Source organism: Schistocerca cancellata, chromosome 1 (assembly GCF_023864275.1).
Source record: "Schistocerca cancellata isolate TAMUIC-IGC-003103 chromosome 1, iqSchCanc2.1, whole genome shotgun sequence".
Taxonomy (NCBI): Eukaryota; Metazoa; Arthropoda; class Insecta; order Orthoptera; family Acrididae; genus Schistocerca; species Schistocerca cancellata.
The window spans coordinates 751,911,274-751,938,367 of record NC_064626.1 but is presented as its reverse complement, the minus strand read 5'-3'; the positions used below and the strand labels follow the sequence as shown (position 1 = coordinate 751,938,367).

The 27,094-nt window shown below is 39.7% G+C and overlaps 1 protein-coding gene across 1 annotated transcript in view; it reads right to left on the bottom strand.

Moving 5' to 3' along the window:
- Positions 1–865: 865 nt before the first annotated feature.
- LOC126186134 (probable ATP-dependent RNA helicase pitchoune) overlaps positions 866–27,094 on the bottom strand; it is a 48,437-nt gene continuing 22,208 nt past the window's right edge. The window contains exons 8-12 of the mRNA XM_049928184.1: positions 14,306–14,466; positions 6,951–7,103; positions 6,695–6,865; positions 3,948–4,125; positions 866–1,151 (exon numbers count right to left, since the gene is read on the bottom strand). Of these exons, the coding sequence (XP_049784141.1) occupies positions 982–1,151; positions 3,948–4,125; positions 6,695–6,865; positions 6,951–7,103; positions 14,306–14,466 (833 nt within the window). The 3' untranslated portion in view covers positions 866–981. The remainder of the gene's footprint in view (positions 1,152–3,947; positions 4,126–6,694; positions 6,866–6,950; positions 7,104–14,305; positions 14,467–27,094) is intronic.

The window sequence follows — 27,094 nt, the reverse complement described above, 5'->3', positions numbered from 1 at the left end:
CTTCAGAAACAAAGTTAGGAGTGCAAAATTTATTGTAAAGGAGAGAAAGAAGACAGGAACATTATGGACAGAGCAAAGGAAACAGGAGCACAGCCAAAGGATGAAGAGATTTTGGGAAGAGAAGAGGAAGAAAGGAAAGAAGTGAAAATTGTGTCATCATGTGATTTTCGAGTTCAAACACTGTCCATAAGGGCAACAATGAAATGAATGAAAAAAAATGAAATAAATAAACAAAAAAAAAACAAAAAAAATATGCAATGGAGTGAAAAACATACTCCAAAAAAGCATACTCCATAAACTTTACTTAAAGTACCTTAGCAGTATATACTAAATGTTATTAATGTCAACAGAGAGGAAAGTTATAGAAGCACAGTAATTTTAAAATAAAGAATGTATTCTACTACAGAATCGATGTAATTCAGATTTGTTACTGCAAGCAATTTTAAATATGGCAAACAGTACTGTTAATGTGGTACCCAAATGCAGGTAGCAAAGAAATGCCACAACAAAAGCACCTATCAGTGCAGTAAAATATTCTAAAACATTTAATGCTCTCCACTAAGTATAAGATGAAAGGAGATGAGGCATGTGAAATGTTAGCTGAAATCATAGATGAATACATACTTTATTGGCACTGCACGTAGTATTTTGTACACAAACTGTGTTGTTGCAACACAAGTAAGTAAATCAGTCACCAAGACATCCACAAAACTGAACATCAGAGTGAGATGAAAACAGTACTTAAAAGGATTTTCATTAAAGACTACCACAGGACTTTTGGGCAAATGATGAGTTCCATACTGCTAAGAGAATGTAACAGCAACATACTGTAAATATTAATCCTGACAGCACAGAAAAACTGTAATTACGAAACTTAACATGGGACTTTATTTGTTTCTCTTTTTTCACATAATATCTACACTGAATTGTACACTTCATCAATCATTGTCCTTTCCCAATATGAGATAATGTGTCCTGCCACTACCGAACAAACTGTCTCTTATCACCAGGTTTATTTTTATGTGGCTGCCTGAAGATCATTGCTTTGTGTTCCATCTTGCCTCCTCCAGGTTTATTCATAGTATTAAAATATCCAAAACCACCACCACCAAGTCTCTTCCTAGGACGGTTCCCTTTGCTACTGTTGACATCTGAAAAATCTATTAAGGAAGGTACAACACAGGATAACAGATTTGAGCAACTTTTATAACACTGAAAAGGCATAACCTTTAGTTGTAGAAGGCTAAGTACTACAAAAGTTCTTGAAACAATTCACATGCAATGATGGAGGATGGGATGATAAGTTTATATCAGCATAAATCACACACATAACAGTGATTTTATTAGTGTAAGCCGCATAATTAATATAATGTGCATTTTATCAATAATAGATTCATAACACATACAATGTAATGCACTTCAGCTTAAGCCATCTCTGAATCATTTGTAATATGGCATCAATATGCAGTATCTGGTCAGATTCCTATTTCCAAACACATACCATAAACTACTTAAGATATTTAAGAATCTGACAAGATGTATGTATCTATGTCCTTTAAAATATGATTCTAAGATTGGCATAAGCCAAAATGAATTAATTTGTATGCTTTATGAAATTAGAAGGTTTTGTAAGTGGATATAACACAAGGCATCATTCAAAAGATGTTAATGATATTACTGATGGAGCAATGAATACAAATTACCACTCTGCCAACGATGCACAGATTTTTACGAAAGATTTGGCTCAGTTGCAATCAAACCAGTCACGACAGTTCTTGAGAAACAACCTACAATACAGTACTAAAAAATATATGCATTAATTTAACAGCTGTCAATAGAAGTAATGAGGATTGTGCAAAACTCATGATTGAAAGAGGCATGTACATGTCAGGTGGCTCTAATTCAGTAAAACTATTCTCAGCAGTCCTAAACAAACTTTTTTATCCTTAAACTGGGAAAAGAAAGGAGTAATATGGATTTGCTTAACTGATGATAAACTGTTTGTCTTTAATGCTGATAAATTTCAACAACAGATGAAGAAACTTCACAGATCCTGTTGGAAAACAGGCTTTAACAATTACAACAAAACTATCAATCACAAAATTCAGTTTCCCAAAACGTTAAATTATGTGGCTATTATTTACTCTGTTGAGACGAAATTTCTAGGTTCTCCCAACAGAAATAGCTACAAGCAGAGAATACTAATCCTAGCTTTCAGAAACTGTATGTTTCTTCCTCAGGAAGGAAAGATGAGTTGGAAACAAGGGACAAGTCACTCAGTTCTAGGTTGAGAGGGGCAAATTCTAGTTGGGCCACTTATTTTCCCCCCCAGTCCTTTTTCCTTCCTGAGGGAAGAAAAATAAATGTGATGACAGGCAAGTACCACACTTTTTAGTTGAACATATTCCTATCAGCGGTACTAGGAATCAGCGTTTCTTAAGGTAAGTATTGGCCAACCATTCAGTATCCCTGTATAATCAACACAAAGATAATAATATTGCACAAATTATCAATGCGGCTGACTAATTTTTATGTGTACAGCAGCTAAAGACAGCATCTAGATGATCAGCAAAATGAAGAAGAAGAAGGAAAAAAAAAAAAAATTCTGAAAAGCAACAATGGCTCAGAGTGCCATTGATGATCTAAAAATAATTTCCTGAATGTGGTTTTCAATAAGTGGGTAACAAAATTTTTGATCCACATGAATTACTAGTTTTAATTTATGGCAGTGAGACAGGACTTACAATGCAAACACCAGTCAAAAACTGTGTGTTCCCAGCAAGCAACTGAGAGATGTATGATGGGATTCATTTGAGGGGAAAGTGGCAGTAGTAAAACAAATAAATAAATCACAGAACAAGTAGAGTTACACTATATAAGGGAAGATCAACACAGTGACCTAATGTAAGGTGAGCAAATGATAGAAGAAAAAATGTGGGAGACACATGGTTGTATACAACAAAAGACTCATGCATACAGTCTTGAGGTGGCCTATACCCAGCAATAGACACATCAAATGGCTGACGATGATAATGTTTGGCATCTGACAATCATTCTGTTCCTGGATTCAACAACTATCTTATGTAATACACTCACAATCTGCCAGCATAACACCTTTCAGTTAGATTTTAGTACAACACAGATTCATAATGAGGCACTAAGAACCAGCATCACCAACGCCATGATGTATTCAGCAATAAGAAATATTAAAACCAAAACTGAGAAAAGAGCAACAATGGTATTTTTTCAATATAAACCAGTAGTGGATTGTGTATTACAGACAGAGATATATTGCTTACTACTACTTTAGAAATCTTTATACTTAACACCATCTAGTTTCCCCCAACATTTCGTACTTCAGTTCCCAGGATAATTTTAGTTAAAAATTATTCAAACCATTGATTTTACACACTTGGATTGAAATCAACATAAGATGTGTGTGAATGAATGCCAGGAGAGAAGAAACGTCAGAATAAAAATCTAAATTCCGGTTGAATATAATAAAATCTCAAATGGTTGAAATGGAAGAAAAGAAAGTCAAGGTGCAGTAATCGAAAAAAAGCACATGAAAACTTGATGTGATGGTAACTGCTTGGTAGTTTAGTTAATTTTTGATGGGGAATCTTATGATATTTTAAACAGAAAAACCATTCTACTGCATGGTGAGTGTGATCATTCTTCTATCACTGTGTCTCCCACACTGGCTTCTTCACATCTGCTCACTGATAACAGACAGGAGATTTGGAAGACACAAAAACAAGAACAGCCACTTCTTTGAGTGTACTCGGTAGCAACTTAACTGCTGTTTGAAAGGACACAATTTTGCTTGAACTGGGGAAAGGAGAATAGAGGGGAGGGAGATGGAAGTATAGTGGTAGGGAAGGAGAGGTAAAACAGTAATCTTAACATACTAATATCTATAATCACCTAATTGCAAAAAAGGATACGGAGATCAACGCTTGGTGGTATTTTAAGTCCAAATGACAGAGCGACCTTTTGCAGGTCTAATGTCTCCACATTAAATATCTGCTTCAAATGGTGAGAATCGTATGCTCTTACATATGCCTTGTATGCTTCTTTTGCCGACATATTCAAGAAGTAATTTTTACCAATCAGTTTTTCCAGCTGAAACAATACATAAAGTAAAGATCCAGTTCTTAGAAGTACCTGCAGTTTGCATTACACAAAAAATTCAAAAATTCACATATATATATATATATATTGCAGGAGACCAATGGCTGGGGAAGATAAAATCACATTATGAAAATTGTTAACTATTTTCAACAATGGAGGTGTGTGTGTGTGTGTGTGTGTGTGTGTGTGTGTGTGTGTGTGTGTGTGTGTGTGTGCGCGTGCGTGCGTGTGTGGGTGGGTGGGTGTGCGTGTGGCGGGCGGGGGGGGGGGGGGGGGGGGGGGGGGTGCGCGCGTGCGAGAGAGAGAAAAGAGAGAGAGAGAATTTTGACCTAATGTAGATCTGATACACTGGGATCAGACATTAATACCATACTACGTATATCACATATCCCTAGTCCTCGCACTGTCCCCAACAATCCACAGCAAAGGAGCACCCGTCCCCCTCATTACCCAATATCACCCTGGATCCTGGATTGGAGCAACTGAACCCTGTCCTTCACCAGGGCTTTGATTTATCTATCGTCATGTCCTGAGATGAGTGACATCCAACCCATGATCCATCTCACCCTCCCAAAGTGCTATTCTGTTGCCTACCCAACCTACACAACATTCCTGTCCATCACTACAACATTCCCACTCTCAACCCATTGTATCTCATCCAGGTGTAAGACCTGCCAAATACGCCAACCAAACATATCGTATTACAGCCCTGACACAGGTTTGTCCTAACCCCTCAAATGTACAGCCATCTGTGAAACCAGCCATATCATATGCTGGAATATTTGCACAGTATTTTATGTGGACATGACAACCACCAACCAGCTATCACTCAGAATGAATAACCACCACCCAGCTGTGATCAAGAAGAGAGTTACCACCCAGTGGCACAACATACTGCTGAGCACTACATGCTAGAGTTCAGTGGCTGCTTCACAACCCAAGCCATCTGAATCCTCCCATCCAAAACCAGTTTTTATGAAGTACAAAGATGGGAGTTACATTGCAACACATCCTCTTGCTTCCGTAATCTCTGCTAACCCATGCCCTCTATCCAACTGTTTCCCCTGCTCACATCTTTTCACCCCCTTTCTAATCAGTGCCTCCACATCCTCTTCCAATTCACCAGCTCTTGTGCCTGAGTGTCACAAACCTAGTATGTGCACCTGATACCCCTCCTCCCACATTCTCATCCTGCGCACCAGCTGCCTCCTCCTGAGCTGCTAGCTATCCAGCCCATTTGTGCTCTAGCTCATCAAACAATTTCTTCTGAAAGGTAGCAAAGTTTTCATTCTTTTTTGTAGGCCTGTCAATGACTCAATGCTTCTGTAAATTAGCTGTATCAACTAGAGATTGATAGAAGGAAATTAGAAAATAACAAAAAGCAAGGAAGAAATTTCAAACTTTGGGACTCATTCCTTCAACAAAAAAATATGTAATGAGGAGAAAAAAATTAAAATATTCTGGAATTTTGTATCATATGGGGAAAGACCAGTTGGCACATGGGACTGAGGGACAAGGGAAAGTTATTGCAAACTAAAATAAAGTCATGATATAATTTGCTGGGAAATACATGCTTTTCTGTTTGCACTACGTCTTGCTTCTTTCAAACACTTATGTTTTCTTATGTTGTGAATCCAGAAATAACTCCAGACAGCTCCAAAAACTTGAGACTCTACATTATTTTTAATAGCACAAGCAGATGGAATATTGTTTTTTTGGCAGTATAGTTCATTCATCTACCCTTATTGCCTTCAATTTTAGATATTTTCAAACCATAAATAATATTATAATCAGTCCAACCACGACAGATCTGTTCACTTTGGATTGGCTGAATCAGGGTATGATACCAGATGCTGAGGACTGTTCATTGTTTGTACATAACTATTGTCTTCAACACAATATTGGTTGATTTCTTGTTAACAAATCTGGGCTTTACATTTACTCATATTGGTTATACTGAGAGCATAAAATTGATGAAACCAAAAAGAAATCAATGAGGGAAATATAATTGGAAATACACGAAGTTCACTTCTCTAGTATGAACACAAAAACATCACCAATTTATTTCTATATATGATCATGTTCTCACAGTTTCTGTTCCCACCATTTTATTTTAATAACAAAGGCCAAAAGGAAATAAGTAATTTTTTTTAAAAATGGTGTGATTGTACTGTTGTCTTTGACACTACAATAAATTACTAGCTTATCAGTATGTAATATAATTTCTTCTGTGCTTGATTAATATAATTTGCAGTATATTCAGAAATACATATTCTTAACATGCTAAAATATAATTTAATAATTGCTTAAAAAGTAAAGATTCAGTCAATAAGATGACAAAATATTGTGTAATATTATGAAACCTTGTTGACTTCCTTCTATTTCCATCAAATTTCACGACAGGAATTACAATGAAACAATGGCTACAAAAACTGGCTCAAATAAAATTAAAATTCGATAAGCCGCTGAAAAGAAAGAATCAACTCAACATATCTGTGTTCAGTAATCCTGACATGCACAAACACCAACATTTTACACAGCTCTGTTGAAAGTTAATTACCTGTAACTGAATATCAGCTATTTTATTCCAGCTGAACTCAAATTCATTGAGAGGGACTTTGGCTTGCTTCAAATATCGCAGAAAACCTAGCTCTTCTGGTCGAAGGATCAAGAGGGCATGTCCTCTACCACCTTCTCCTCTTGCTGTCCTACCAACTCGATGAATGTATTCCTGCGTGTCAACAACAAAACAATTTTTACTTCAATTGCCTCAGATTTAAGCTATTTAAATATAACAGCACCTAATTATTACTAACCTTTGGGTCATCTGGTGGATCATATTGAACTATCCAGTCCACAGCAGGAATGTCTAAACCTCGAGCAGCAACGTCTGTACAGAGGAGTATACCTGTCTCAGCATTACAGAACTGGAAGAAAGTGGTGGTACGTTTTGTCTGTTTTTGTTTTCCCTGAAACACAGAAAAAAACAAGTGTCAAATGTTTATTATATTTCTCTCAAGCCATTGTTGTCCTTAGAGCAACATTTGGCGGGTTCACTGGAGTTGTAAGCCATATTTCCACAGGCACGAATTTCTTACATGTGCATTAATTGCAGCAATGTGCAGTAGCGAGACTATGTGAATCATGTAACACACCAGCCAATAGGGACATTCTGCTGCATCACTGTAGTAAACAAATGTCGAGTATTTAGCATAAGTGTTAATTTTCCTAAGAAACAAAACAAATCTATACTGTAATTTTAATGTTAATATCCATTATTAGCCAGTCAGATCTCAAACTTCAAAAAGGATGTAGAGTGGAGGAATGGGAAGTAGGAACTTTGCAAATGAATGTAACAAACAACAGATCAGATATCAGATTTCACTTTTACATCCTGAGAGTACGCTGGGTGCCTCTTCTCAGAAGTGATTTAGAGAGTGACACAACGAGGCCTCATTAATGAGATCCTCAATGACTAACGATTGAACTTAATGCCCAATCACAGAGAGATGGCACAACAAGAAACGGAATCTGGCAACTTGTGGTGCCAGCACTAAAAGCCCAGTCATGGGGCAGCACCAGAGGTGTCTGGTACATGCATGGTGTACTGTATAGGATGACAGTTTCCAATCACGGCATCAAGTTTTCAGCAGGACTTGCCAGTGCCGATGGCAGCAGCAGCCTCTCTCTCTCTCTCTCTCTCTCTCTCTCTCTCTCTCTCTCCTGAAGATAGCACAGTCCTGCTGCAAACTGCAAACCCTAGAAGACTAGCAAGAATTGTTAAGCCTGCAAAGCCTACACAGTCATGGCAGCTTGTGGTATTTTGGCAGTGGCTGCAGCACAGACGGATTACCAAATGTTTGAACTAATGTAACTAGTAGACTGGTAGCAGAAATAATTCCAAAAAGAGACAAGGGAATGTTCATGAATGGAACAAATTGAAAAATAAAATTATGCAAACCATTTCAGTGACTTTCAACAATTTTGTAAGGTTAGCGCCCAAAATGAGAATTTTAAAACAATGGGGCCATGACTGTACATGGCCTATTGCAAATGGGTTGAGGAAATTGAAAAAATGTTTCTTGTGTCAGCTCATATGTTAATTCTAAGCACTGTAGATTTTGCTGTAACAGGACGGTTAGTAAATTAAAACCTTCAAATTAACAAACCTGCTTTTTTCTGTCGGTCCCAGCGACAGCCCCAAAAGAACAATGTTGTTTCCCTCCAGTTTAAGAAAAACTCTGCTTTTAAGGGCTAAACATAAAACATTCTGCCCATTAAAATCCAGTTTTTATACAGTTCCTAAAATGTCTAAGTGGGCTTTTGATTTCTTTTAGTTTCACACATGTCACACTTTGTGTCATATGATGGCTTTATATGGCTATCAACGGATTCCATTGTAGCGATACCAGGAAAAGCATTTAATGAATAAGGTAGCGATTTCGGCCCTGCCTCCCAAGTGACTATGGTCACATGACCTGACATCACTGTTGCCAAATTCTGATTTACGAAGTGCAAGCCACAAAGTGTTGTCGCTGTTGCTGTCGAATTTACCTGTTTGCTTTTGTGGGGTTATGGTTTCCAAATGTAGAAAGCTTACAATTCAGCAAAAGCTGATGATTATTCACAATGTGAAGACATTTACAACATAAAACATTCTGACATGACGAAGAAGTACAAATTGGCACAGCCGTCATTGTATGGCATTCTCAAAAACAAGGAAGCATTGCTAAATGCCAAAGCTAGTGGTTTCTCTGGATGTAAAGAAAGAACATTCACATGTCAACATTCAGTGACACGAAAACTAATTCTTTTAAAATGGTTTCAAGGAATGAGAAGTCGCAGCATTCCCGTAAGTGGAAACATATGACAAAATCGCCCCGTGTATGTGTGTTAAAAATTTCAGTGCATCAAACAGCTGCTTAGATAATTTCTCAAAAAAACATCATAATCTCTCATTTCACAGTGTAAGTGGAGAGAGTGAGGCTGAGCATGTAAAAACTAAACCATTGGAAGTACCTTACATTACTAGGACTAATACAGAATTTGAGCCAAGAGACATTTTTAACACAGATGAAACACCTCTTTTTACTTCCTATGAGAACTCATTCTGTCACGGGAGAAGAATGCCATGGAGGTAACAAAAAGTAAAAAAAGAATGACTGTGCTATTGTACGTAAATAATGATGGAAGTGAGAAGTTGCCTCCAATGATAACAGGGAAATTTAAAACTCCCAGGTGTTTTAAAAATACAAGAATGCTACCATGTACTTACAAGTACAAAAGCAATGCCTGGATAACACTGGAAATCTTTAGAAGATTTCTCAGGCATTTATATGCCAAGATGGGTGCAGCAGATACAAAAACAGTTCTTATGATTAACTGATGCTCTGTACATCTCAAGGAATGTACATGTTGTGCTTCTTCCACCAAACTGTACAAATAGAGGCTCAACATTTTACAGGCTTCATACACATTTGTTGCTGCTGGCTTTGTGTAACACAACAGACTTTCTATTCCTAACGCTGTCAGTACAAGGGTGATCTGCAATATATGATAACTGAAGGAAACTTCACAAGCCAAGACTGCTAAAAAATCATTTTACTGGATGACCAGATTCATCACTGGATCTTGTGCTTTAAAATATTACAACATACTGTCTATCAGTGTTGCAGGTCATTTCACACTGCATATACACTTCAAACACTACCATGATTATGATGATGGGAAAGGTATATGTACAATGTGAAGCGACTTGCAACAGTGATGGACAACACTTTGCAATCTTTTAAAGCATAAGATCCAAAGAACCAGTCATCAAATAAAATGCTTTTTAGCAACCTTAGATTGTGACGTTTTCTTCAGTTACCACAACAAACTGTGCTGAATTGTTTTGTAAAGGCTAGTTGTGGTATATCAGTTGCTGACTAAGATGAAATTGTTCCACAAGAAGAATTCAGTGGAGTCACAGATTTTCCTGGCAATGTGAGTTTCCAGAAGTTTGTTTCTTGTGATGATGACATTTGTACTTTCACATCTGAGATTAATGTAAGTGAAATTCTAGTGAACAAACAGTGAATACAAACTAGTGGTGACAACCATCTTTAAGAAGAAGAAGAAGAAGAAGAAGAAGAAGAAGAAGAAAACAAAAACGAGGACAACAACATTACATAGTCTTGCAGCTGCTTTGCAAGGATTTGATATCACCAGGAACTACTACTCTTAATGCAACAACTTATCTCACTGGTACAGCAAAATAAACAGCTCATCTTGATTTTAAAAAAGAAGAAAAAACAATGTGTTCTTAAAAAAAAAGTGATGTATGTTATATCTCGATGGTAGCAATGAAAACCTCGTAACACCATTTTGTCAAACGTTACAGGAGAAGCAAAAACAGAGTCTTAAAAAATATCTGAAGTGATACAAATAATGTTGCTACATGTGTAACTATGTAGTAGAACTTATAATAAAATGTTTCCCCGAGACGTTTAAGTCTCTAATTTATATACAAAATGATCGAAGCAGAAGAAATAAATTAAAATTTGTAATGCAGCCGGGACTCGAACCTGGGTCATCTTGTTTGCTAGGCGGAAATGCTAACCATTACACCACCTAGTTACTGACAGACTGGCAAATTCCATGCACTTCACTTTCAAATCTTGCTTTAGTATCAGAGGTGCCAGTTACTTGGTGTGTGTGTGTGTGTGTGTGTGTGTGTGTGTGTGTGTGTGATAGAAGAAATGACTACCTAGAGATACACAACTGGCAGGACTGACTGCTTGATAAAATCCATGGTTAAACTCAATGATGAATAGCAGAGACACTAGACAGTCCAGACTAGAACTCTCAAGCAGCAACAACTGAATTACTTTCATAACAATACACATTTCTGCCTAACACAAAGGAGACATTTCTAAGTTTGTGACACCACACTACAGCTTTGTGCTGCAGCTAAAAGGAGTTAAGGAGTAATTGTTTATGGGAACAATATGCTGCTGTTGGTATAGGGTGAGACCAGATAATATGATGAAAAGGAATCTGACACAGAACTACCAGGAGAAACTGCATTATGTTAAACCCTGTTCACTGCTTGTAATAGGTAGCTAACGGGTACTCCATTTCCAAAGGGAAATAAGAGAAATCAGACATGATAGCCATATAACCAGGGAAGTAGTATGTATTTAATGAAACCATTAACTTTCAACCTCATATCAAAAGCACATGTTGGAATGATCTGATGATAATGGTCATGACAACTGAAGGAAACAATGTGGTTTTTGCTGGCAGGTAAAAGCCAGAAGAAAATACCAGGAATTCCATGCCAGTTTTTACCAACAAACTGGTGTGAACGATGTGTTAGTGTAGTACAACAAGTACAAAATGTTGTATGCAGGCTATAATGTATGCCCCCTTAGCCATTTTGGGCATACGTTGTCTCCTGATCAGCCATTCAAAGCATATAATACTGTTACAAGACAAAATAGATGAAATATAGAAAAAATTTAATGCATCCCATGCCTCCCTCTTAAAGGGTCTCTTCGAGGGCCATCTATTACTGGTATTCTTGGAGTCCAATAGCTGAACATTTTATTTTATGAAACTGTCAAATTCCTTATGATTAACACTGAACTGATCCTTCAACTCAACCTCCTGTCAGGTAGTCAACCACATCATTTGTGCTCACATCAAGTGTAACAATAAAAGCAGTATCTATGGTTTCACACCTGTCATAAAGTCTACATCACAAACATTCTTTCTTTGACTGCCTTAGACTATAGGCAGTCCCCTCTGATGAAACATTGAAGATATTAGCTATCCTTTAAGTGGTTTCAAATCTCAAAATTATTTAAAAATGACACTTCAGCAAAGCAAGAAATGGCATTCATACTATAACAATAATGTATCACCATGGGCTAGAACTAATCAATCTACAGCAATTCCAAGGATATATCTTCCTTGAGACATGCTGTAAAGTGAGACTGACACAGTATCAAACACCATTGTCAAATTTCTCCCAACACACACTATGAACACAACGGCCATATAACATCTGAGCTTACAGCACCCTAGGCAGACTGCAGTGGATCATATTTACTAAGTCCACAAGTTCAAAGCCGTACTCAATGCCCACTAACCAACTCAAATCCCAGAACCCCAAAACTGGCAAAAACTTGCAAACCAGTGGAAGGGTGGCATGAGAGAGTATAAAGCGAATTAACTTACTCGCAATTCTGTGTAGCACTCTGTACCTGCATGACCTCCACTCAGCTCTCAGTCAGAATAAATGATCACAGTTCCTCCAACAGCCTACTCTGTAACACACATCCTGTTGCTGAACACTCAATGAAATGGAGAGACCAATATACTAGGCAACTCATATGCTACTTTAATCCCTCCTTTGTCCCTTTCCATGCTATTAAACAGCCTTCATTTCACCCTGTTCACATATTGCGGCACCAGGGGCTGCCACAAATTTCCCCAAGTGAAATTCTCTGATATTTCCTTGATTTCTAGACAAGTTTTGGCATTTTTCCCTGACAAATTAAACATTGGCAGCCCCAATCCTTTACGGGTACCTGCAGAAACAGCCTACAGTTTTGGTCTGTCATGGAAATCCACTCGTGTGGCCAGTTATTCACGAGCCACAGACAGCATGTTGTTGAAATAAGACCACAGTGATCAATCCATGCAACAGGTAACTTGCTCAAATACTCTCAGAATCAATAATAATGAGGGTAAGTAGCAACTCACCGTAAAGATGACTACTGAACTGCAGACAGGCACATAGGAAAGACCATCACACCCTTAAAACTAGTCACAGCTTTTGTCAGAAAACAAGAGCAGTCACTCAGGCACAACTCATGCAAACACGATCACTGTCTCCACCCACTGCATCTACAATCTCTGGGAATCAGATCCAAACAAACAACTCTCATGCCTCCCTGCCTCTTACCAGCAGCTGCTGATTTCCAGAACCTGTGGCAACCCCACGCACTAACAGCTTGGCTTATTTTCTGACACTGTCATCCCATTTTGGCTCATCTCCTTTTATACCACCTTTCTTTGCACTGTTTTCATTTGCATTGTGCAACTATTTTTATTTTATGTCTCTTCCTGGACCTTTTATCTGCTAACAGATCACTATAATTTTCTTAATTTTGTACCTGGTCTCTTATTAGTCCACTGTTACTTTTCACTCTTTTCCTGCACCTTCTGAATATTAATGAATATTTTCCTTCCTCTAGTACCATACACTTTATACAGTACATGGCCTTTTTACATTTTCTTATTTTCTACCTTCTCCCTTTGCTTGACAAAGGAAACACTTAAAAGTTTTGTGCATTATTTATTTGTGCTCCTGTCCTTTATTTTCCACTTGTAAATGCTTTGCCAAATGCTGTCTCAAAAAGTGGGAATTCTAATGCTTTACTTCCTACTGTGAATTAGATTAATAATGTGTGGCAGGAAACTAATGTGCAGCTAATATCTCATTATAACAGATTTCCACCTTTTGATTCATTAGTAATTTTACTCATACACAAACTGTATCTCTAGTCCTAATTTAGAAGGTCAGACATTGCAGAAAGTCATTCATCTGCAGTGCACAAGTCACTCATTCTACACTGCCTTGCAGAACATGAAGTGCCCTCTTCACTTATCCAAGACAGCACCATGTATAGAAATTGCACAATGCTGGTTAGAAATACAGACAGACATACATACATAAATTTCCATTATGAAGAATGATTGGAAATTATGTAGTAAAGCAAAAGTTTTTATTTTAAGTGCCATAAGGTGTCAGTAAAAACATGTTCAAATTAGGAGTGAGGATGGAACTGGCTTGATTACTTGTTAAGAAAGTGTTAGCAACAGATTACGGGCACAGTCTTCAATTATTCAGAGCTGCATTACGTTGTTTTAAATACCAGTTGTATAAAATTGAATTATATGTTATTTTGAGCAATGCTGCAAATTAACAGCCAATTTAAAAAGCTACTTTATAGACGTACTGCTAACAAAAGGGGCACCGGGGGTAGTAGCACACAGCACGCAAATGCCTAGAGTGAGCTGTGCAGTGATCAATGTTGATGAGTAAGTTATTACACCCACGAAGAGGGTATCTATGCACTGCAAATAAAATACAATATAATACACTTAGCCATATACTTACATGTATACACATAACAGGTAGGTCAATGTAGTTGAGTAACTCATGATGGTATTTCACCGACATACATGAGCTGAAGAAAACCATAACTTTCTTCTTTCTGTTCTTCTTAAGGAATGTAAATAGCAACAGAAACCTCTTCTCTGAAGGACACACAACGTAACCTGTAAAAATGAGGAAAGGTAACATTAACTAAACTTACACTACAATTTATTAAAAGTTGATACACTGTGGTTTCTATTTTGCAATCTACACACATTAAAAAAAGTTTTGCATCATCCCGGTTCCTAGAACTCCTGAAGATGGGTGTTGACTGTGAATATTGTATCACAGACATAGTCCCTTTGACTGTTCAGAGATGTCACTAAACCAGCCCAAAGATGTAAACAACCTTGCACGAGCAATGCCTATTAGTCGGAGGGGATCCGACAGCAGATCAGTTACAGTCACTCCACCAGGAAGGAGGTACATGGCTCATGTTATCTGCAGTTCAACCATGCCTAGATGGTCAATAATGACATTCAATCACGTCCACATTGTTACTTTGTCCAGGAAGGGCTCTTAACAAGGGAAGTGTCGAGGCATCTCTGAGTGAACAAAAGCGGTGTTTTTCGGGCATGGATGAGATTACAGAGTGGCAGGAACTCTCGACGATACGCCTCGCTCAGGCTGTCCAAGGACTACTACTGCAGTGGATGACCGCTACCCAAGGATTATGACTCTGAAGAACCCAGACAGCAACGCCACCATGTTGACTAATGTTTTTTGTGTAGCCACAGGATGTCAAGTTAGGACTCAAACTGTGCGCAACTTCACTCCCAACGTCCATGGTGAGGTTCAGCTTTGAAACTATGACACCATGCAACACAGTACAGATGGGCCCCAACAACATGCCAAATGAACCGCTCAGGATTGGCATCACGTTCTCTTCACCGGCAAGTGTCGCATAGACAATCGTTTGAGACATGTTTGGAGGCAACCCAGTCAGGCTGAATGCCTTAGACACACTGTCCTGCTAGTGCAGCAAGGTGGAAGTTCCCTGATGTTTTGGGGCGGCATTACGTGGGGCCGACGTACACCAATGGTAGTTATGGAAAGCGCCATAACGGCTGAATGATATGCGACTGCCATCCTCCGACCGATTGTGCAACAATATCGGCAGCATATTGGCAAGACATTCATCTTCACGTACGACAATTTGTGTCCCCATTGTGCACATCTTGTGAATAACTTCCTTCAGAATAACGACATCGCTCGACTAGAGTGGCCAGCATGTTCTCCAGACATAAACCCTATCAAAAATGACTGCGATAGATTGAAAAGGGCTGTTTATGGGCAACGTGACCACCAACCACTCTGAGGGACCTACGCTGAATCGCCATTGAGGAGTGGGACAATCTGGACCAACATTGCCTTGATGAACTTGTGGATAGTATGCCACGACGAATATAGGCATGCATCAATGTAAGCGGATGTGCTACTGGGTATTAGAGGTACCGGTGTGTACAGCAATCTCTATCACCACCTCTGAAGGTTTTGCTGTACGATGGTACAACATGCAATGTGTGGTTTTCATGAGCAATAAAAAGGGTAGAAATTATGTTTATGTTGATCTCTATTCCAATTTTCTGTACAGGTTCATAATGAAACTTGGGGAGTCTGCTGACAAAATATTTCTGGTGATTTAGCAGGCATTTGGGATGAATATCTATCATTGCAGCAGGTGTTCCAGTGGCACAAGGCATTTTTGGAAAGCTGGATTGACATCAACAATCAAATTCACTCTGTAAGCCCTTCAGCATTGAAAGGTGAAGACATGCCAACTCAGCACTTATCTGATAGCTCACTCTCTGTATCTACCCAAAACCATTGTCCCATGAGACTGTAACCAAACAATTGTAAACTGAAGTGTGTGCAAACTCTGGTTCCAAATATTTTTAGGAACAACCGCGAAGCCAACAGAGTGCTCATTTGTGAACTTCTAGAATTGTTAAAAGTGATGCTGCTTGTCTGGGCGACGTCATAATGGGGCAATAGTTAGGTTTTCAAATATGGCCCGGAGTCAAAAAGACAAAGAGTTCTAAGTGACACACTTCACAGTCAACATGCCCCAAGAATGCATGCCTTAGCCGACATAAAGTGAAGGCAATGTGATTGTCTTTTTTAATGCTAGAAGTGATACTGTCCTTCATGAGTTTGTAGCTGCTGGACAGACTGTCAATGCTGCCTTTTATGTGGAAGTGCTGAAAAAGGTTTGTTTTTTTTGTGGGGGTGGGGGGGGGGGGCAGTAATCATGAGCATCAGATTAGCAATAGCCAGTTCCTAGAAGCTCCACCATGACAATGCACCCAGTCACTCCATCTGGTCAAAAACAACTTGGCAATGCAGCCACACCCCTACTCCTACAGTTTTTTTAACTGTTTTCCTGGTTCAATACACTCTTGAACGGATACCATATTGCAATAAATAACAACTTGAAAGAGTCTATAAAGGACATTACAACCCACATCTTCCTGAGTGCCTACAAGACTCTGAAATCTCACCGGCAAATACATATGACACAAGACAGTGCTATATTGAATAATTCTTGTGCATTATACCACTCTGATCAATAAATTATTTTTTATGGAATTAGTGACATTATGTTCCGGACAAGCCTTGTACTCTTATCTTCCTGTTGATCTGTCATTCCGTCTGCTTTATGACTGCTGATAGGAAATTCATTTTACCAAACATCTAATACTGATTTCTATATTTTTTCTTGCAAATCTAAGTCCAGCAATGAACCACAGACCTTACCACGATAAGGTAGCTTGTGCTGTACCATAAGTGCAACCTTATCAGAGAAGTATGTGTGGACTGTGATTTCGTAGAAAGGTTCTGGTATAATGTAAATAGAAGTAAAGGATACTCGCTGTAAAGCGTAAGCACTGACTCTTCTACAGGCAACAAGCACAGGTGCACACAAAAAAAGAAGAAAGAAAACTTGCTACCTTTCAGAGTATTTATTTTAGCTACAGTACAACTACACACAGAAAACACATGCACCCACGTCCCTACATGCTCCAGCTTGATGAACAATGCCAGTGCTGCATTTCAGCAGGTGGACTATGTTGGGGTGGCGGTTGTGTCAGGTAGGATGGGTAGAGGGAGAGAGAGGCAGGAGGCAGGGAAAGGGGTTGGGGGTTGGTGGTTAGCACCTAGGAGGGGGGCAGCCAGTCTGCAGGAGGGAAAGGTGGTAGGTGTGTAGTAGAGATGGGTCGTTCGCGAACTAACGGGTCCAAACAACGGTTCACCAAGATGAACGGAAGGAGAGAGGAACAAATTCTAAGGAACGGTCTTTCATAATTCACTTTGGTTGCAGCTTTCTACTTGTAGTTCCCAGGAACGGGGAATGGTCGGTCTTGTTACCACTGCAGCACATCAGGCGGTCTCATTCCAGCCTTGGTCCCATTCCCGTCTCTGTCTCTGTCTCCCTTGGCCAGATTCGTCCTCCTTCACATGGCTACTTTTTGCAGTTCTACTGCCAACTGCTCCTAGTTAGTTCAGTATCAGAGTAGTTGTTCGTTTCGTTCGCTGCGCACGCCCATTCTAGATCTGTTTCAAACCTTTCTTGAACCCTGAACTTCTGGTTCTTTTTGTATTTTATTCAGCATCCATGACTGGTAATTAAAATGTATTTTATATTTACATAAACCACATAAACATTCATTGTATGTAACACATACATCTTTTCAGGTAACAATAGGGCATATCAGCTTACTTCATTATTTCGGTAAACAGCACAAGATATACTTACAAAAAGGCAACCTTTTTTGTTATTACACATGCAAAGGAATTCGGTACGGCATTCACGTTTGGCCATTTTCAGTCTTTTTTTGACCCAATGTAAAACAGCATGTTCATTGTTCTGGAAAGCAGACAGGCTTAAAAAACGAATGAAGCCTGCACTCCATAATTGACTGTCTGTCTCATATTTCATAAAGAAAATATAATAACTTCTACAACATTAATTCAGGGGCACAGGGTGGCACACGAAAAATCGACCCTAGTACTAGACTGCTCACTGTCGCACATCAATCATTATCTATTGTTTTGAAGTTATTTGCATTAGCTTATTTGCTATTTCTTTACTGCCTAATTACTACATGTTTCGCTATTCTGCTCGTAGTGGTCAACAAATCGTGCGTAACTGGCAAGCTGTTTGCACTCGGGGCTGGTTTTTCGTATGCTACCTTATATTATTTCACTGCTATCAGCCACATAACGCTACAGTTGGCTAAACGATAGATTATGCAGAATTGTGGAAATTACTTCTACAAGTCTGTGAGAATCCTGTACTGAATAAATACTCTGTACTCCAGGGGAGAGGCAAGTGCCCCCTCTTGGCACCTTCCATCCTTCAGTCACCTATGCTACTAATTTTCAGTTTTTCATAAGCACCATATACCATGCACAAATGAACAGTGAAGGAGTAAAAATGAATGGTTCCCAAAAAAAGAGCGAGCACCAGTGAACTAATTCCCAAGGATGAATGAGTTTGCCCATCTCCAGCTGTATAACCCACCCTGGCATGTGATACACAGTTGTCAGAGCCAATAGAGACATGATTTGGGAGAAGGTGACAAGACAAAGGAAGGTGGTAGGAAAAACTGTTTGGTGGAGGGTGTGGGGACAGTGGGTTACCAGAGACTGAGGCCAGGACAATTACGGCACAGAAGAATGTTTTGCGAAGGGTAACTCCCACCTGCATAGTTCAGTGTAACTGATGGTGGAGGAAAGAATCCAGATGGCCCATATTGTCCGTGGCAACTGTTTGACCATTCATCCTGGTGGACAGCTGGTTGGTATTCAGATTGACATAAAAAGCTGCGCAGTGTTTGCAGCAGAGCTGGTATCTGACATGGCTCCTTTTACCAGTAGCCTGGGCTCTGATGGGATGAGACAGGATAAGCCAGTGACAGGACAAGAGAATGGGGCAGGTCTTGCACCTTGGTCTTCCACTGGGATATGATCCCTGTGACAAGTGCCTGGGGAGTGGGAGTGGCATAGGGATGGATGAGGAAGTTGTGTAGGTTGAGTGGGCAATGGAACACCACTTTAAGAGGCGTAGGAAGGATCTTGAGTGATATGTTCCTCATTTCAGGGCATGATGAGAGAAAAGGCCCTGGAAAAGGACATAGTTCAGTTGATCCAGTCCAGGGTAACACTGGATGACTAGGGGCAGCACTCCTTTCTAGCTTATTGTTGAGGGTGGTGGGAGGATTGGATGTGTATTAGGATATACCACAGGAAATCTTTTTGTGCACAAGATTAGGGGCAGAGTGTCTGTTTGTGAAGGCCTTCATGAGACCTCGAGTATACTGGGCAAGGGAGATCTCATCACTGAAGATACATCATCCACAGACTGTATGGGAGGGATGTTTTAGTGTGGAGGGGATGGCAGCTATTGAAATGCAGACAAAACTGTGGACAAAACTGTGGATGGAGCCATCAAGAGGTGGAGGTCAACATCCAGGAAGGCAGCACCATTGTGTTTAGAACAACCAGGTGAAGTGAATATGAGAGGGGATACTAAGGTCGACAAGGTATCAGGATAGGGTATCTTGGCCCTCAGTCCGGATCATGAAGATATCGCCAATGAACCGGAACTAGACAGAGGTTGCCACATCCTTTTTCAGAGTTTTGATAATCTCCCATCATGCCCTGAAATGTGGTACATCTTACCAAAACTGCTTCCCACCCTTCCTAATGTGGTGTTCAGTTTCCCACCCAACCCATACGACATCCTATTCCATATCTATGCCACTCACACCCCCAACCCATCCCCACAGGGCTCATATCCCTATGTAAGACTAAGGTGCTAGGCCTGCCCAATCCACTCATCGAGCACTTCTGGTCACATGCTTATCCTAACCAATCAGAGGCCAGGCAACCCATGAAAGCAGCCATGTCTTATACCAACTCCGTTGCAAACACTGCACAGCTACCCTTGCAACACATCCTTCACTGCCGTAATCTTCCTGGCCTCTACCTCTACATCTGGTAGCCCACTGTCCCCGCAGCCCCTACCCAATATTTTCCACTTCCTCCCTCTTGTTTCCCCCCTTCCCTCTCAACTCATGTACAACTGTTCATCATGTGCCTAGCACACCCACCTGAAACACCCACTCTCACATTCCTAGCTGGTAAACTGACTGCCTCCCTCTGAGCCACTAGCCACCCAACCCCTACCTCTATGCGTCCCACTTGATACCACCATATGGCTCCTAGAGGAAGCCAGTAGTATTTTCAGTAACAGCTGGGGCAACAGTCTGAATGGGAGAACCGACCTTGCAACATCAACCATGGCACTGTCGTGTTGGTACAGCAAATGACTGAAAGCAAAGGGGAAACTATTATTGTTATATTTCTCAAGGACATGCAGCTCTATTGTATGGTTTGATGATGACAGTATCCCCTTGGATAAAATATTTCCCCCATTCAGACCTCCACATGGGGACTATTCACAAATATATCATGAAGATAAACAAATTTGGGTTTCTTGAGACTGCAGCATGGGATCACTTAATCCGGTGGATACGTTAGATGATTTAAAAAGAGAAACTGATATACTGAAGTTAGATTCAATGCAGATTTGATATGAGCAGTTTAGCTGAGTACAAGGTAATAAACACAACATCAAATAGGGGAAATGCAGGAGTAGATCTAATAATGAATAAGAAAACAGGAATGCAACTGAACCACTATGAACAGCAAAATGAACATATTCTCATATCCAAGAAAGAGACAAAGCATTCACTATATGCATATAACTCAGAGCTTAATGAAGAGACAGAAAGAATGTACAATGGGATAAAGAACTGTGCAGATTGTGAAGATACAAGATAATTTAATAGTGATGCAGGACTGGAATCATCGTTATAGAATGCAACTATTTAAATATTTCTATGTTGGTGATATTCAGTCATCTAGGAACTATATTTAGATTATAAATTACAACAGTAGCTATAACTGCATATTATTGAAATTATAGGGGGACATCATAAAGAAAGATGTAGGGAAGATATTTCATTAAATGGGCTACAGTGTCACATGGCAATTAAAAAAGGAGGAATAAGCAAGATATAGGTTGCAGGAATGGAGATTAAATGTAGTATGCATTTAATACAGTGGCAAAGTTTTGTATATGTGTGTGTGTGTGTGTGTGTGTGTGTGTGTGTTGTTGTTGTTGTTGTTGTTGTTGTTGTTGTTTGGAGAGTTGCAGCACACCAGTCTTCACACTGAATACCACAGCTAGTTGATCCAGTGGAAGTCTCTTCATTTCTGCATAACTACTGCAACCTACATCCCTCTGAACCAACTGATTTTATTCGAGCCTTGGTCACGCAAACCTGTCCAATCTCCAGTGGGCAGCGGGCTGGCTGGTTGTACACAGACAGGACTACTACAATGTTGGGATGTGCAGACGTCGATCACAATCAAACACCTCACTGCACAACTGGACTATTCTGCTTGAAGTGCTGACACACTCTTCCAGCAGTTGGGGTATTCCCAAGTCTGTGCCCACTGGTTTCCTCAACCATAAAGACTTACTACATCTGTTTGGCCCAATGAAAGATGCACTCCATGGGAAGCAGTACGTGGACAATGTGGAGATTATTAATGCAGCAAGACATTGGTTTCGACACCTAATGGTAGAAAGGTAGTATGCAAGCTTACATGCACTTCTAGTAAGGTGGCGTAGGACCGTCACCTTGAACAGATGCTGTGTTAAAAGGGAAGGTTTTGAAGCAAAAAGTGTGAGGAATAATATGGCATATTGGAATCCTGAAAAAACTTAACCTTATATCATAAAAAAATGTATTACTTATGGAATGCCACTTGTACAATATCAGCTTGAAACGTAATTGTCTCACCAACTGCTTATACCTTATGCTCACATAAAGGCAATGCTCTAAGGTCTCCATCCCACCTATAAAGGCTGATTCATCTGTATGTGCTCAGTGAAGTGAATAATTTTTTGACCAGTGAGCTTTTGGCTACTCCACACAAATCCCGTCAGAAAACACTGAAATATCTCTTTTTCAAAATTGATTTTCTTTTTATTGCCAGTCTGCTCTGTGTACTCTCTCTGCTTTGTAATTACTTTGCTGTAAAAACAGCAAAACTCATTTACTACTTTCAGTGTCTTCATTTTCTAACCTAATTCCTTCACCATCAGTGAAATAACACAACATTTTGCCCTTTATTATACTAATGTTCATTTAATAATCTCTTTTTAGGCACTACCCTTTCTGTTCAACTACTGTTTTGAGTCCTTTGCCATCTGACAGAATTTCAAAGTCATCAGTGAACCTGAATGTTTTTCTTCTTCTCCATGAACCATAAATCCCTTTACAAATATTTCCTTTGTTCATGAAGAAGCTACTAAACTGTCTAATTCTCTTCTCAGTTACCTGCTTCCCTTTCTTGTCCTTTAACTGCAGTCTAGTTCCTGTAAAAATTGAAAATAATGCAAGTCAATATTTTGCAACCATGATTTATTAAACTGATAATTCAATAAATATACTTAAAAACAAAGATGATGTGACTTACCAAATGAAAGTGCTGGCAGGTCGACAGACACACAAACGAACACAAACATACACACAAAATTCAAGCTTTCGCAACAAACTGTTGCCTCATCAGGAAAGAGGGAAGGAGAGGGAAAGACGAAAGGATGTGGGTTTTAAGGGAGAGGGTAAGGAGTCATTCCAGTCCCGGGAGCGGAAAGACTTACCTTAGGGGGAAAAAAGGACGGGTATACACTCGCACACACACACATATCCATCCACACATGTGTGTGTGCGAGTGTATACCCGTCCTTTTTCCCCCCTAAGGTAAGTCTTTCCGCTCCCGGGACTGGAATGACTCCTTACCCTCTCCCTTAAAACCCACATCCTTTCGTCTTTCCCTCTCCTTCCCTCTTTCCTGATGAGGCAACAGTTTGTTGCGAAAGCTTGAATTTTGTGTGTATGTTTGTGTTCGTTTGTGTGTCTGTCGATCTGCCAGCACTTTCATTTGGTAAGTCACATCATCTTTGTTTTTAAGTATATTTTTCCTTCGTGGAATGTTTCCTTCTATTATAACCATATCACTGATAATTCAATAATATTCATACCTGCCAGCACTGTCACTCTTTGGAACTGGAATCATCACTTTTTTCCTTATCCTGAGAGTATTTTGCCTGTCTCATATCTTGAAGACTGATGGAATAATTTACAAGACTGATGGAATAATTTACTCCTCGCTGTCACATCAGCCATCTCACCTCCATTTACTTCCTCTTCCCTTTATATGACATTGTCATCAAGTTAATTTCCCTGGTGTACACTTTCTACATAGTCCTTCCACCTTTCAGCCTTCCCTTCTATGTTTTGTGCTGTCATGGGTCCTTAACATTCATACAGCTACTTCTCTTTTCTAACCTTTATGCATTTTCTTCAGTTTCCTTCTGCAGTTCATAACCAATAATTTGTGATGAGAGCCCACTTCTGCACCTCGAAAAGTTTTGCTGTTTAAAATCTGGTATCAAAATCTCTATCTTACCATTATATTAGGTTGATGCACAAGTTTGTAGCACTTCTGCTTTGCAAGTTGGTATTCCATTTGCTATGGGCTTATTTATCAGCTGTCATTTTTTATTTGTACGTAACTGTTGTTATTTGAGTTTATATATAGTCATTTTATCATTTGGAGATACTGAGTGGCACTGTGGGCAGTAGAAAATGGAGTATGAAGTGGAGAAATCTGAATATTTCCGATATATCAGTCTTCTTGAGTTCAACAGATGGGTGATGGCAGCAGAGGCAACCAGAAACATGTGCACTGTGTATGCGGATAATATCACTGATCAGAGACTGGCAAGAAAACGGTTTTCTTATTTTTAACGATTGTTTTGACCTGATGTTATGGGGAAATTGCAAGAAGGAGGTGCAAGAGCAGTTAGATGCATGGGAGGCAATGGCAGCACAATATGGAATGCATTTCTCTGCAAAGAAAAGTAAAATAATTGTCACAACAAGGAAGACGAATAGGCCAAATGTGGATATAACTTGTGGAGGGGAAAAACTACAAGTGGTAGAGAACTTCAAGTACCTGGGAAGCGTGATTGAAAGTAAGGGGGGAAACGCAATGGAAATAAATGAAAGGTGCAGAAAAGCAGGGCAGTTCTACAAATGCATTAGGGGGCTTATTTGGAGCAAGGAGGTGCCACAGAAATCCAAGGGAATTATATACCGAACCTACTTTGTCCCCATATTGGCATACGGAAGTGAGACATTGGTAATGCACAAAAGCGACAAAAGTAGAATACAGGCTAGCGAAATGAAGTTCCAGAGGAGCAGGTTGGGTGTAACAAGACGAGACAGATTGCGAAATGAGTATGTGAGGGAAAGACTAAAGGAGGAACCAGTACAGGACAGGATAGAAAAATCAAGACTGCAGTGGTATGGACACATGAAGAGAATGGATGAGGGAAGAATTCCTAAGAGGATGTTTGATCTGCAACTGGAGGGGAAGAGGCCCAGAGGAAGACCAAGAGATAGATGGGTGAAGGGAGTGAAGGAATGTGTGACGAGAAGAGGAGAGAGCTGGACGAAGGTGGAAGAGGGGGAATGGTGGAAAGACAGAACACGATGGAGAGGCTTGTGTTCCCGACAGACCCAGCCAGTGGCTGGAAACTGTCCAAGATGATGATGATGATGTTTTGACATTGAGACTCCACATTCTGGAAGACCTTTGGGATCTGATGAAGACCGTTTATACCCAATAATCCATGATGATCCACTTCAGTGGACTCAAGAACTGGCAAATGTAATGAACTGCAGTCATTCCACGATCGTGTGACTTCTGCATGCAATGGGGAAGTTTCAAAAATCGGGTGTAAGGGTACCACATGCTTCAAATCACAAAACTTAAAGGATGGTCACATGTGTAGCTCTGCTTGCTAATTATCAGCTGGCTCATAAACAGCACCGACCATTCCTATGTCATATCGTTAATGGGGATGAGAAATGATGTCTTTAAGTCAACTTAATGAAAATATAGGAATGACTGAGCCCAAACAAAGCAGCAACATATACAGAAGATAATGTTATGCATCTGATGGAACAGCAATGGTGGTGTACTATGAATTGCTTCTCTGAGGTGCATAACCATCACTGATGACATTTACTGTCAATAACTAAGACATCTTGCATTCACAATTCAAGAACAAAAACCAGGAAAGCTGCATAAAGTGATGCTACTCCACAATAACACCCATTTGCATTTTGTTACACAGACAAAAAACACCATACATGAGTTGGGAAGTCATTCCACATCCACCTTATTCACCTGTCTTTGCGCTTTCAGATTTTCACCTTTACCACACACTATCAAACAATCTTCAAGGGACTTCCCTTCCGGATGAAAATGCGCTCCCAACACAGCACGGCGAATTCTTCACCTCAAAATCACATTATCTCTACAGTCATGGAATTGAAAAGGTACCTCAACTTTGACAGACTGTTGCAAATAGAGAAAGAGAATATATTATTGATTACTCAAATCTTTTGTGTGTATCTGTTGCGTTTACTAAACTTACAGAAAAACACTACAAACGTATGCACCAACCTAATACCCTCTTCCAGTGTCTGAGTTTCTTCCATACGTACAACATTCTTTCATGATAGCAACGATTAAACTTCTTTCTGTGTAAAATTCTAGTAGGTAGCTTCCTCTCATTTCTTTCCCCCAGTCCAAGTTCTCCTACAGTTTTTCTTTCTATTTCTTTTCTTACCACTGAATTTGAGTCACCTATCAAGATTAAACTTTCATCTCTCTTAGTTATCTGAATAATTTCTTTTTCTCTCAACATAAATGGTTTCAATATCTTCATCATCCATGAAGCCAGCTGGCATGTAAACTTGTACTACGATGGTGGGTGTACATCCTTCTCAAAATAATGTGTTCACTGCACTGCTCGTAATAGCTTACCCACATTCCTCTTTTTTTTACCCATTATTAGACCTATTTCTGCATTGATTCTATTTAATTTTGCTTTCTTAAATCTGTACTCACCTGATCAGAAGTCCTGTCTACCTGTCACAGTACATATCTAATTCTCACTATATCTATTATCAACCTCTCCATTTCCCTTGTTCAATTCTTTAACCCACCTACCCAATTAAAGCAATCTAACATTCCACACTTTGACCCACAGAATCTCAGTTCTGTTTTCCTCGTGACATTATCCTCCTGATGCCACAGATCCAAAGGGGGACTCTCTTAAAACCATTTTGGCTAATATTACATGCCAGATCAGTCATCATATAATATTTTCCCTGAAAACACAGGAAATGCTGCTGCCCCTCCTCAGGAACCACAGATTTATTTGACTTCTCCGTATACACTTTGTGATCAAAAGTATCCCAACACACCCCAAAAACATATGTTTTTCACATTAGGTGCATTGTGCCCCCACCTAATGCCACATTCTCCACATCGGCGACCTCAGTAGTGAATAGACATTGTGGGAGAGCAGAATGGGGCACTCCGCAGAACTGGCAGACTTTGGACAAGGTCAGGTGATTGGGTGTCACTTGTGTCATACATCTGTATGCAAGATCTCCACACTACTAAACATCCCTAGGTCCACTGTTTCCAATGCAATAGTGAAGTGCAATATGAAGGGACACATACAGCACAAAATCATACAGGCCAACTTCGACTGTGGACTGACAGAGACCACTGACAGTTGAAGAGGGT